Source organism: Salmo salar, chromosome 26 (genome assembly GCF_965601325.2).
Source record: "Salmo salar chromosome 26, fSalSal1, whole genome shotgun sequence".
In the NCBI taxonomy this organism is placed as follows: Eukaryota; Metazoa; Chordata; class Actinopteri; order Salmoniformes; family Salmonidae; genus Salmo; species Salmo salar.
The window spans coordinates 18,119,737-18,133,318 of NC_138316.1; the positions used below are offsets into that span (position 1 = coordinate 18,119,737).

Here is a 13,582-nt window from a genome sequence, read left to right on the forward strand (position 1 = left end):
TTGCTCTCTGGGGCCTTCGCAACCTTTGGCCTCCTGCATCTCGTTTTCAGGAGTTTTCTTTTGTACTGACCAATGGGCTTGGGGCTATTAACAGCCCCTCTCTACTCTCTCCTGTCCGGATCTTGTTTTGATTCCTGATACTTTTATTGGGTTTGTCTTAAAGGAGAAATTCCTGTTCTGCACATACTGTTTTACCTTCTACCCCTATGTTCCTTTATCTTCCGTCCTGTGGGGCCACTGAGTGACCCCCCCCCTCCATGACCAATCCGCCTCTGGTGAGGGCTACTGACCAGTCTGTCAGCCTTGCTACACCCCATGAACCTGGCTGCCTGCTGCAGCTGCATTTGGGTTGAGGGATGGAGGGGCCCAAGGTATCCAGCTGGGTTGGAAGTCCTGGTGGGGGCAGGTCTGGGTCCGGGCCCAGATGTAGATGGTTTAGGTGAAATGGAGATGTTAGCTAATGGGGGAAGGGAAGGGCACAGGAGCTTCTGAGGAACAACTCCTTAGGCTTCTCTCACAGGTTCCAAATAAATGCTTTATGAGTGATTGTAGGGCTGTCGCGGTGACTGTATTACCGCCACACTGGCAGTCATGAGTCATGACTGCAGTCAAATTCCATGTGACTGTTGAGTCACTGTAATCTCCTCTTATGTACTCTGGACATGCATTGGTAGTACCTAACTCGCTAATGACCATCAGGTTGCTAATGGCCTGGTTCTCGGGGCTCTATTGTCCCTCTAACCACTCTGACATCAATGTAAATGCAATCCAAACTCACATCACTGCATATTACCCATGGAAGAAAAACATACAACAACAAAAAAGATTTAAGATGTCTTTGGTACATAATCGGTCTATCCTATGCTCCAAAATTAAACACATTTTAGTAATCGCCTTTTGGGCGTGGACTGTTATTATGCATAGCCTACTGGATGGACTGGGTACCTTATGAAATGCTCCAAACTTTCTATCCATGAGTCAGGGAGAACGTATAGGCCTAGGTGACGCTGTTGGTTCACTGATTTGTGCAGGACGGCTTACAGAGTTTGCCTACAATTATAGTGAATTTGTGTTTTATTTTAAATAGCCTAGTAATAGGGCATTATTTTATATTTTCATAAAGAATATGCTGACACATTACCTTTAGCTTCAAAATATCTCACCACCATGCGTTTCCATCTTATCCTCCCTCTTCTTCATTCCTTTCTTGAGCGTGCAGAGATGGGAGCTGTCAACAGTTTTAAATATGTTTTGTTGTAAAAACAACATGTTACTTACTATTGATGTTCCCGAACCAATTCCACTTGGTTTCCTAAATGAAGCACTGGGTAGCTGCAGGAACATGGTTGGGAGAGCCCATGGCATAAAGAGTTTGGGTGGAATATCACCTGTCGCACGTGTGAAGTGAAATAAGTATTCTTATAATCCCAGACATTTCTATATGCAATCCTGTGTGAAAGCAGAGTTTTGATGGTTACCACTAAAAAGTGGAGGTTCCCAGCTGCTACTATATTTATTTCTCAGCTGCTTGGCTATAAAACTGAAGTAGCCTGCCCGGCATGATTTAAACTGCGGGAAAGCAGCCTCCATTCACAATTCGAGTGCATCTGGAGTGCACAATTCGAGTGCCCCTGTTCTTACCTATTTGATAATGGGCCATTCTAAATAAAGACACATTTTACGTATTAGTGAAGGGATTAAATTGAGAATAGTCTGATGGGTTAAAATATGATTACTTGATGAGAGAACAGAGTGTGCAGCCTGAGGCAAAGAACGGATGCAATATTATTTTGCAACTTTTTCAAATAGCCTATAGTTGCATCACTCAGCCCATTATAAACTCAGCAAAAAAAGAAATGTCCTCTCACTGTCAACTGCGTTAATTTTCAGCAAACTTAACGTGTAAATATTAGTATGAACATGACAAGATTTAACAACTGAGACATAAACTGAACAAGTTCCACAGACATGTGTGGCCACCAGCTGCATTAAGTACAGCAGTGCATCTCCTCCTCGACTGCACCAGATTTGCCAGTTCTTGCTGTGGGATGTTACCCCAAATAGGGATTGATTGAATATGTCCGTAAAAAACACACCAGCCAGCTGGTCTGCGCATGCTCTGAGGACGAGGCTTGAGTTGCCGTCTGGGCAGGCAGCCTTGCGAGGGTTAACATGTTTAAATATTTTACTCACGTCGGCCACGGAGAAGGAGAGCCCACAGTCTTTGGTAGCGGGCTGTGTTGTTGGCACTGTATTGTCTTCAAAGCACGCAAATAAGTTGTTTAATTTCTCTGGAAGCGAGACGTCGATATCGCGACGGGGCTGGTTTTCCTTTAGTAGTCCATGATTGTCTGTAGACCCTGCCACATACGTCTCGTGTTTTGAGCCGTTGAATGGCGACTCCACTTTGTCTCTATACTTGACGCTTTGCTTGTTTGATTGCCTTATGGAGGGAATAACTACACTGTTTGTATTCGGCCATATTTCCAGTCGCCTTGCCATGGTTAAATGCAGTGGTACGTGCTTTCAGTTTTGCCTGAATGCTGCCATCAATCCACGGTTTCTGGTTAGGGAAGGTTGTAATAGTAACAGTGGGTACAACATCTCCTATACTCTTTCTTATAAACTCGCTCACCGAGTCAGCGTATATGTCAATGTTATTGTCTGAGGCTACCCGGAACGTATCCCAGTCCACGTGAATGAAGCAATCTTGAAGCATGGATTCCGATTGGTCAGACCAGCGCTGGATAGACTTAAGCACGGGCGCTTCCTGTTTTAGTTTCTGTCTATAGGAGGGGAGCAACAAGATGTTCGTGTACTGCAATTGATATGCTGATGGTCAGATTTGCCAAAACGAGGGCAGAGGAGGGCCTTGTATGCATCGCTGAAGTTAGAGTTGCAATGGTCGAGCGTGTTACCTGCTCGTGTACTGCAATCGATATGCTGATTTCAATTTAGATAGTCTTGTTCTCAAATTTAGTTTTGTTAACCTCTATGGGCTAGGTGGGACGCTAGCGTGCCACCCGTGGTGCACCCTATCAACAGCAGGTGCATTTCAAGAGCGGCAAATTTGAAACCAAATAAATGTCAAAATTCCAATTTTTCAAACATACAACTATCTTACACCCTTTGAAAGATAAACATCTCCTTAATCTAACCACGTTGTCCGATTTCAAAAAGATTTTACGGCGAAAGCATAAAGTTAGATTATGTTAGGAGAGTACATTGACAATAGCTGTGTGTAATGTTTTATCAATTCAAAGACAGGCGTCACCAAACCATAAAACCAGCTAAAATGATGCACTAACCTTTTACAATCTCCATCAGATGACACTCCTAGGACATTGTTAGACAATGCATGCATTTTTAGTTCTATCAAGTTCATATTTATATCCAAAAACAGCGTTTTACTATGGCATTGATGTTGAGGAAATCGTTTCCCTCCAATAACCGGCAGTCAAGTCAGCACCACAAATTAAATAATTAAAATTAGAAAACATTGGTAAAATATTATATTGTCATTTAAAGAATTATAGATTTACATCTCTTGAACGCAATCAACTTGCCAGATTTAAAAATAACCTTACTGGGAAATCACACTTTGCAATAATCTGAGCACTGCGCCCAGAAAAATATGCTTTGCTATACAGACAAACGGCCATGTTGGAGAGATCTAAAATCGAAAATACTATGTAAATAATCCATTACCTTTGATTCTCTTCATCAGATGTCACTTCCAGGAATCCCAGGTCCATAACGAATGTAGTTTTGTTCAAAAAAGCTCATCATTTATATCCAAAAAGCTCCGTGTTGTTAGCACATGATCTAAGCCAGCCGGACTTCTCGTCATGAACGAGGGGAAAAAATATATTTACGTTCGTTCAAACATGTCAAACGTTGTATAGCATAAATCATTAGTGCCTTTTTTAACCAGAACATGAATAATATTCAAGGTGGACGAATGCATTCTCTTTTATAACGTATTGGAACGAGGGTACCCAACATGAACTCGCGCGCCAGAGTCTAATCGGCCATCACCGTTCCATGGCTCTTGTTCGGTCAGATCTCACAGTAAAAGACTCAAAACACTTTGTAAAGGCTGGTGACATCTAGTGGAAGCAATAGGAAGTGCCAAAACATTAATCAACCCCTGTGTGTTTCAATGGCATAGGCTTAAAGGTAATTCAACACATCAGGTATCCACTTCCTGTCAGAAAATGTCTCAGGGTTTTGCCTGCCAAATGAGTTCTGTTATACTCACAGACACCATTCAAACAGTTTTAGAAACTTTAGGGTGTTTTCTATCCATATATAATAAGTATATGCATATTCTAGTTACTGGGTAGGATTAGTAACCAGATGAAATCGGGTACGTTTTTTTATCCAGCCGTGAAAATACTGCCCCCTAGCCCCAACAGGTTAACTATAGACTGGACATTAGTGTGTAATCTACTCGAAAGCGGTGGGTGGTGTGCGCACATCCGAAGCCTCACTAGAAGACCGCTCCCGCACCCTCTCCTCCTCCGGCGTTGTTTTGGGTCGGCCTCTGGAATCAGTTCAAATGCCCTGGGAGGTGCAGACAAAGGATCCGCTTTGGGAAAGTCATATTCCTGGTCGTTGTACTGGTAAGTTGAAGTCTCCTCTGATATTCAATAGTTCTTCCCGGCTGTATGTAATAACACTTAAGGTTTTCTGGGCTAACAATGTAAGAAATAATACATAAAAAAACAATACTGCACAGTTTCCTAAGGACTAGAAGCGAAGCTGCCATCTCTATCAGCGCCATCTTGTGTAATATTCAGAAAGTGTTTCAAAACCCATACTAAGTAAGGTATTTGATTGACTATGATTCTTCTGTAAAAATGCAAATAACAATTCGGAGACTATTTCAAAATGTAGATAACCTCTCTCAATAAGATTTAGTACAGACCAGGCCTGACACAAAATGTGGAGAGAGTACCTTTGACAACAATTCAGTGAATGCAACAAGTATTAGAGAGAAGATACAAAGCACAACTGTTCAGACAACTTTCACTCTCCTCTCTCTCCAGTCCTCCCTCTTCCTCCTCGCTCCACATCTCTATCCCTCCAATCATCTCTAACTCAACATCACTTCCCTCAGTTTCACTGACCTGGAGGGAGGGGAGCAACAAATGGGATACAATTGTGGTCAGGAACATGCATCATCTCTCTCCCTCTCACACGCTCTCTCTCTCTTCCTTCCTCTCTTTTTCTCAACCATACACATACTCTCTTCCTAATAATCACCTCTTAGGAGTTTCCATAATAAATTGTGTGATACAGTTACATGCTTCCCCCCCCACACACACGCACTAAATAGTATCATCATGATGCTGTACAGCACATCTGTCAATTATTTTATGAAGCCATTAGTGGCCAGATTGTTTCTCAGTTCATGGTGTGCATATGTACAGTACCAGTCAAACATTTGGACACACCTACTCATTCCAGGGTTTTTATTTGTTTTTACTATTTTCTACATTGTAGAATAATAGTGACGACATCAAAACTATGAAATAACACACACAGAATCATGTAGTAACCAAAAAAGTAAATATTTGAGATTCTTCAAAGTAGCCACCCTTTACCTTGACGATAGCTTTGCACACTCTTGGCACACTCTTGGCATTCTCTAAACCAGCTTCATGAGGTAGTAACCTGAAATGCATTTGAATTAACAGGTGGGCCTTAAGTTATTTTGTGGAATTTCTTTCCTTAATGCGTTTGAGACAATCAGTTGTGTTGTGACAAGGTAGGGGTGGTATACAGAAGATGACCCTATTTGGTAAAAGACCAAGTCCATATTATGGCAAGAACAGCTCAAATAAGCAAAGAGAAACAGCAGTCCATCATTACTTTAAGACAAGAAGGTCAGTCAATACGGAAAATTTCAAGAACTTTGAAAGTCGCAAAAACCATCAAGCGCTATGATGAAACTGGCTCTAGTGAGGAACGCCACAGGAAAGGAAGACCCAGAGTTACCTCTAATGAACTAATCCTCTGCAGCAGAGTTACCAGCCTCAGAAATTGCAGCCCAAATAAATGCTTCAGAGTTCAAGTAACAGACACATCTCAACATCCAACTGTTCAGAGGAGACTGCGTGAATCAGGCCTTCAAGTTCGAATTGCTGCAAAGAAACCACTACTAAAGGACTCCAATAATAAGAAGAGACTTGCTTGGGCCAGGAAACACAAGCAATGGACGTTAGACCGGTTGAAATCTGTCCTTTTGGTCTGATGGGAGATTTAGGTTCCAACTGCTGTGTCTTTGTGAGACACAGAGTATGTGAAGGTATGATCTCTGCATGTGTGATTCCCACCGTGAAGCATGGAGGAGGAGTTTTTGTGACCCAAGCCCAACAGATAAACACAAATGACTAATCTCCATTTCGGTGGCTAGTTAGCTAGTTGTCTGTATGGCTATTAAGCGAAAGTGACAGCTGAGGTTGACGCTTCACGAGCGCAGCCTATATTTACCGTCACACACAACTTTTCTTGCCTAACAGGCTGGCTAGCTAGACACATATTATTGTAGAAAAAAAGGCAGTTTGTGTCCGCTATAGTAATTTTAAAGAAGGGCGTTTGATTGCAGCTATTGGTTCTAAAGGGTTAAATGGATTTATGAAACTTTTTTAAATGTAGATGTTCCAAAGGCGCACCTCAGCGGCTTGTATGCGTGGAGTCTTTGAAATGCTAAATTTGTTATATTATTTATGATCAGTCAATTACTGTGACACCGGCAGTCATTTGCATGACAATAGCCGTCGGACAAAATTGAATGACCGCCACAGCCCCAAATGTGTGTATGTTTGGCTGTACTGAGTGTTTATTCTCTGTCATCTCTCCGCAGAATGGGAGCGCTGCTTGGGCTGACGAGAATGACAGTGGAAGAGGAAGAGGAGGAGAGGCCTCCAGAGACTTTGCTAAGGTACGTATCTGGTCAGGAGCACATTATGGCTGAACCAGGCTTTGGTTAGCACTCTGAACACAACAGGTCATCAAATACCTATCTAGCAGTAAAGAAAGAATGTTATTCATCTCATAGAGAAGATCACAGGTCAGATTTAATATAATGAACCCTTACTATTTATTAGTAGTGATTGCTTGATGATACTTATTGCTTTCCTTTAGTTAGCCAATTGATTAGAAGCAATTCAATAAATACAAATTCATGTTGGACTTGAGTGCTATATTTAAAAGTATCAAAAGATAAGACTGACTGAAACGCAATGGTTTTCACCTTCAGCTGTATGAGCTTGACAGTGACCCCAACAGAAAGGAATTCCTGGATGACCTGTTCACCTACATGCAGAAAAGAGGTAAGAAGACTGACTTTTAGAAAGCAACTTTCCCCTACTACTTCCATTTAGACTTTATTCATTTCCTCTTTTATGTGCTATGGTTCACTTGTCGAGATACTGAAATTCTCACAAAGGGTGTGTCTTGCTTGTATGATTCACAACACCATCGTTTCTCTTCCACTTTCAGTCGCATGCAAGCACGCACACACACACACACACACGAAACGAGCCCTTTCTCAGAGAAAATAGTAGTCAACTAGAAAAGACAAATGATTGAACACTGTGAATCCTGTTTTGCGGTGTTAAAGGTGTTCAGGGCTTGTCAGGTGAGATCAGTCTCCGGGTGTCCCCTCTGAGAGACACACACACACACAAAATAAGCCTTTCCTCAGAGAAATGAGTAGTCAACTACTGTAAACAGGATTTACAGTGTTCAACAGTTTTAAGTCCATTTTCTAATGGACTTAACTGTTGAACACTGTAAATCCTGTTTCGCTGTGTTGAAGATGTTTGAGGGCTTGTCAAGTGAGATCAGTCTCCTGCTGTCCCCTCTGACCCCCCCCCCCCACACACACACACACCGTCTCAGACCTGAGAGAACCTGTTTAGGCTGTGACTAATTCACTAAGCGCAAAGCCTGGAAGGCTCCACAATCAGTCTGCTTTCTAAACATGGCCCCTCAAATGAGAGAGACCACCTCAGACTACAGAACTGCTAAGGGATAAAGGGCTCAGTTCAAGCCAACCTGCAAATTGCAGTATTTTATAAACACATATTTTCCCCTGTGGTCATATCACATTTTCAGAATGCTTTTAGCTCATGTTCAAATGCCAGGTACACTCCTCTCCATATGTATTTGGACAGTGAAGCTACATTTTTTTTATTTGGCTCTATGTTCCACCATTTTGGATTTGAGATCAATTGTTTCATATAAGGCATAAGTATTTCGACAAATTCACTAAGTGTATTAAAGTAGTCAAAAGTATTTGGTCCCATATTCCTTGCACTTAATGACTACATCAAGCTTGTGACTCTATCAGCTCGGATGCATTTGCAGTTTGTTTTTGTCGTTTCTGGTTATATTCTGCGCAATAGGAACTGAATGGTGATTAATGTATTGTCATTTTGGAGTCACTTTTATTGTGAGTAAGAATCGAATATTTCTGAACACTTCTACATTCATGTGGATACTACTATGGTTATGGATCATCGTGAATTCATTGTGAGAAATGTTCGGTGAGCAAGTTAGAGGCACAAAGAACATTACTTCCTTTTCAGTCTTTCGTTTAGGTTAGTATTGTGGAGTAATTACACTGTTGTTGATCCATCCACAGTTATCTCCTATTATAGCCATTAAACTCTGTAACAGTTTTAAAATCACCATTGGCATCATGGTGAAATCCCTGAGCAGTTTCCTTATTGTCCGACAACTGAGTTAGGAAGGGGTATCTTTTTGTAGTGACTGGGTGAATACTTTCTCAAGGCACTGTACCATAATGAATTTAATGGATTGGAAATTATTTTCCCACTGTAGCTACTGGCTTTCTGTGACTTTACACTATAAAGTACTACTCAATTCCTAATTTTATGATTGAATCCCCCATACCCCTGCAAGGCTTCTAAGGAGAAAGGGTTTGTTAATTCACTTGTAACAAATAAAGAAGAACATTCACATTTAGCATGGTCAATTTATAAACACGAATAAGAATTGTATATAAAATGTGTTTTTCAAATGAAAAAGTTTTATATTGCGAAGTGACGAGATGAGCATCTCGTGTGTGAGCGTTTATTTTTCAAACCAGTGATAATTGGTAATAGTTATATTGGGCTAATTTTTGAGAGTTCAAAGACAACTTTGGTAGTATTATAAACTTTGAAACAACTGATTTGTAGTAGGCTACAGAATTAGAGAAAAGTTATTTCTCTGAACCTCGGGCAGTAGGCTCAAACAAGCCTGTTACTCTCCCCAGTCAGAGGCAGCCTGCTTGTCTCAGACCAGCAACCTATACTCCTTATTTATGTTTAGAAAACAAATTTGAAGGCCAAAATTGTGGGGATAAAACACTCATCATGTTTATGCAACCTAATCACCATACTAATTCTTCCAGGGGGTGAGGGGGCATATGATGTTCCCCCATGATGAAAGGGGGCCATGACCGAAAAGGTTTTAGAAGCACTGAACTAGCTAATGATCAGCACAAATACAGATGGGCAACCCCATGTTTCTGCCTGTTTATTTATAGCCACTATGCTGCATCATTTGGGCTACAGGTTATAGTGCTTATTGCTAAATAACACACCAGTCTGATCATATGGACCAGGGGGAAATTATATTCTAATGGTGTCACCATTTTACATTAATTTTGGAGTAGAAACGTCATCAGGGCTGCGTTCAGTACAAAAACATGTAATGCAACTTTCAATTAAATGGAAACGGGGTGATCTGAACGACCAGTTGAAAAACGGGGAGCGATTCTGTTGTGGGTTCAAAATGCACCGCTTCACTTCAAATATGTCACTCATTGCTTCAAGCCACACCTCGGCACACCCACCAAACGGAGCAAATTTAGGCTGTCTTGGTCTAAGGAAGTTGAATGTTTTGGGGAAATGTCATTCAATACAAACCATTACGCAACGTAGCAAACATTCAATCAAACCCCAGAACTGACTTTCTCAGTCGTTCTACCAAGAAATTGTCAAGCATGGTTCCTTTCTCAACTGTTAGAGTTAGACCAACAGTTTATAGTAATACAGAAATGATTGGTATTTCAGTTGTGGTTGGGATATATTGACCAGATTATCAGGAAAGTTTTGGATGTATTTTCCCTTAAGTTCACCAGAAACATTTCACAGCTATTTCTTGTTTTATTATTCTGCCCCTAGAAGTGTGTTGACCCCGGAACCTATTAACCCTGACCACTCATAATATGCAACACAAAGTTACTCACTTGGCAAAACCTAACACAACCAAAACATACTGCAAATGAATCTGAGTTTGTAGAGTCAAAAGCTTGATGTAGTCATTGTGTACTTGGAATGTGGGCCCAAATATTAAACTTTTGACTACTATATAATACACTAAGTGAATTTTGTCCAAATACTTGACTTCCTCAAATGGGCAGACTAGATACATAAAGAACTTGCATTTCTAAACGGTAAAATGGATTTGTATGAAAATACCCTCAAATAAAGGTTGACATTCTGTACTGTTAACTCGTATGAAACATTTGATCTCAAATCCAAAATGCTGGAGTATAGAGCCAAATGTAAAATGTTAGTTTCACGTGTGTGTGTGTGTGTGTGTGTGTGTGCGTGCCAAGATACTGTCAAAACATTGCCACGGCGGATGCCATCGACTCCGACCCTAAGACAGTCAAATGACTGAGTGCCTGTAGAGAGAGCCTTATGTGTCCTCGCAGCCAGTGAAATCAGCGGTAGCTAGTGACTCCCCTCCCTGGTCCCTGGGCTTGGCCTGGCACGTGTGTTTTTAGATGTCTTGTTGGGGGATGATGTATTAGTTAGAGTGGGAGAGGATCTGTCTTTGGCCAGTTAGCATGTCACTGCTCTGACAGTGGGGAGTGGAAGGCTGACCCTTGTACTATGTTGGTCAGATGGCAATCTTCATCAAGCCGACTAAAACGCTGGATCGTTGATGATGATGACTTAATCAGTTATTTTTTCTGGTTTCCTTTTTTATCCGCTCATATTGCAAGTGTGTTATTTTCAACTAGTCAAGTTCAATCTGGTTTCATTCATGGTGCATCATTTTGTTCAGAACACGGTGCCAGGATGAGTTTCAAAATCTAATTTGTTTCGTCACATGCTTAGTCCACACCTGTTGTTTACGAACACTGAAATGCTTACTTACAGGCCCAATGCAGTGAGATAGAAATGGAGAAATAATAGAAAAGTAAAACACGTAATAATAAAAGTAATAATAGATATACAACAATTAACTCATTGGGCTATATACAAGTGGTACCAGTACCGAGTCGATATGCAGGAGTACAAGGTACTAAAGGTGTACAGTACCAGTCAAAAGTTTGGACACACCTACTCATTCAAGTGTTTTTCTTTTTTTTAAACTATTTTTCTACATTGTAAAATAATAGTGAAGACATCAAAACTATGAAATAGCACATATGGAATCATGTAGTAAAAGACCAAGTCCATATTTAGTAAAAGACCAAGTCCATATTATGGCAAGAACAGCTCAAATAAGCAAAGAAAAATGACAGTCCATCATTACTTTAAGACATGAAGGTCAGTCAATCCGGAAAATGTCAAGAACTTTGAAAGTTTATTCAAGTGCAGTCGCTAAAACCATTGAGCGCTATGATCAAACTGGCTCTCATGAGGACCGCCACAAGAAAGGAAGACCCAGTTACCTCTGCTGCAGAGGATAACTTCATTACAGTTAACTGCATCTCAGATTGCAGCCAATAAATGCTTCACAGAGTTCAAGTAACCGACACATCTCAACATCAACTTTTCAGAGGAGACTGATTGAATCAGGTCTTCATGGTCAAATTGCTGCAAAGAAACCACTACTAATGGACACCAATAAGAAGAGACTTGCTTTGGCCAAGAAACATGAGCATTGGACATTAGACCAGTGGGAATCTGTCCTTTGCTCTGATGAGTCCAAATTTGGAATTTCTGGTTCCAACCGCTGTGTCTTTGTGAGACGCAGAGTAAGTGAACAGATTATCTCAGCATGTGTGGTTCCCACCGTGAAGCATGGAGGAGGAGGTATGATGGTGTGGGGGTGCTTTGCTGGTGACACTGTCAGTGATTTATTTAGCATTCAAGGCAAACTTAACCAGCATGGCTACCACAGCATTCTGCAGCCATATATCATCCCATCTGGTTTGCGTTTCGTGGGACTACCATTTGTTTTTCAACAGGACAATGACTCAAAACACACCTCCAGGCTGTGTAAGGGCTATTTGACCCTGAAGGAGAGTGATGGGGTGCTGCATCAGATGACCTGGCCTCCACAATCACCCAACCTCAACGCAATTGAGATGGTTTGGGATGAGTTGGACCGCAGAGTTAAGTAAAGCAGCTAACAAGTGCTCGGCATATGTGGGAACTCCTTAACCTCTCTAGGGGGTGAGGGACGCTACCGTCCCACCTGGCCAACATTCAGTGAAATTGCAGAGCGCGAAATTCAAAAATACTTAATTCAAATATTTAACATTCTTGAAAATATGTTATACATCAAAATAAAACTTAACTTCTTGTTAATCCAGCCGCCATGTCAGATTTCAAAAAGGCTTTACGGCGAAAGCAAACCATGTGATTATCTGAGGTCAGCGCTCAGCACAAAACATTATGTACAGTTACCAGCCAAGTAGACATTTACATTTAAGTCATTTAGCAGACGCTCTTATCCAGAGCGACTTACAAATTGGTGCATTCACCTTATGATATCCAGTGGAACAACCACTTTACAATAGTGCATCTAAATCTTTTAACCTCTATGGGCTAGGTGGGACGCTTGCGCGATTTTCAAAACCTTAAAAATCCTATTACTTCAATTTCTCAAACATATGACTATTTTACAGCTATTTACAGACAAGACTCTCGTTAATCTAACCACACTGTCCGATTTCAAAAAGGCTTTACAACGAAAGCAAAACATTAGATTATGTCAGCAGAGTACCAAGCCAGAAATAATCAGACACCCATTTTTCAAGCCAGGATATAATGTCACCAAAACCCAGAAGACAGCTAAATGCAGCACTCACCTTTGATGATCTTCATCAGATGACAACCCTAGGACATTATGTTATACAATACATGCATGTTTTGTTCAATCAAGTTCATATTTATATCAAAAACCAGCTTTTTACATTAGCATGTGACGTTCAGAACTAGCATACTTCCGGGGAATTCGCTAACATTTTACTAAATTACTCACGATAAACGTTCACAAAAAGCATAACAATTATTTTAAGAATTATAGATACAGACCTCCTCTATGCACTCGATATGTCCGATTTTAAAATAGCTTTTTGGTGAAAGCACATTTTGCAATATTCTAAGTACATAGCCCAGGCATCACGGGCTCGCTATTTAGACACCCGGCAAGTTTAGCACTCACCATAATCATATTTACTATTATAAAAGTTTGATTACCTTTTGTTGTCTTCGTCAGAATGCACACCCAGGACTGCTACTTCAATAACAAATGTTGGTTTGGTCCAAAATAATCCATCGTTATATCCGAATAGCGGCGTTTTGTTCGTGCGTTC

General features: G+C 40.9%; 1 protein-coding gene across 3 annotated transcripts in view; it reads left to right on the forward strand.

Moving 5' to 3' along the window:
- LOC106587208 (AT-rich interactive domain-containing protein 3B) overlaps positions 1-13,582 on the forward strand; it is a 75,632-nt gene that overhangs the window by 34,191 nt on the left and 27,859 nt on the right. For all 3 annotated transcript variants that reach the window (XM_014175355.3, XM_014175354.3, XM_014175353.3), the window contains exons 3-4: positions 6,872-6,949; positions 7,268-7,340. In XM_014175355.3, coding sequence (XP_014030830.2) covers positions 6,872-6,949; positions 7,268-7,340 — 151 coding nt within the window. The remainder of the gene's footprint in view (positions 1-6,871; positions 6,950-7,267; positions 7,341-13,582) is intronic.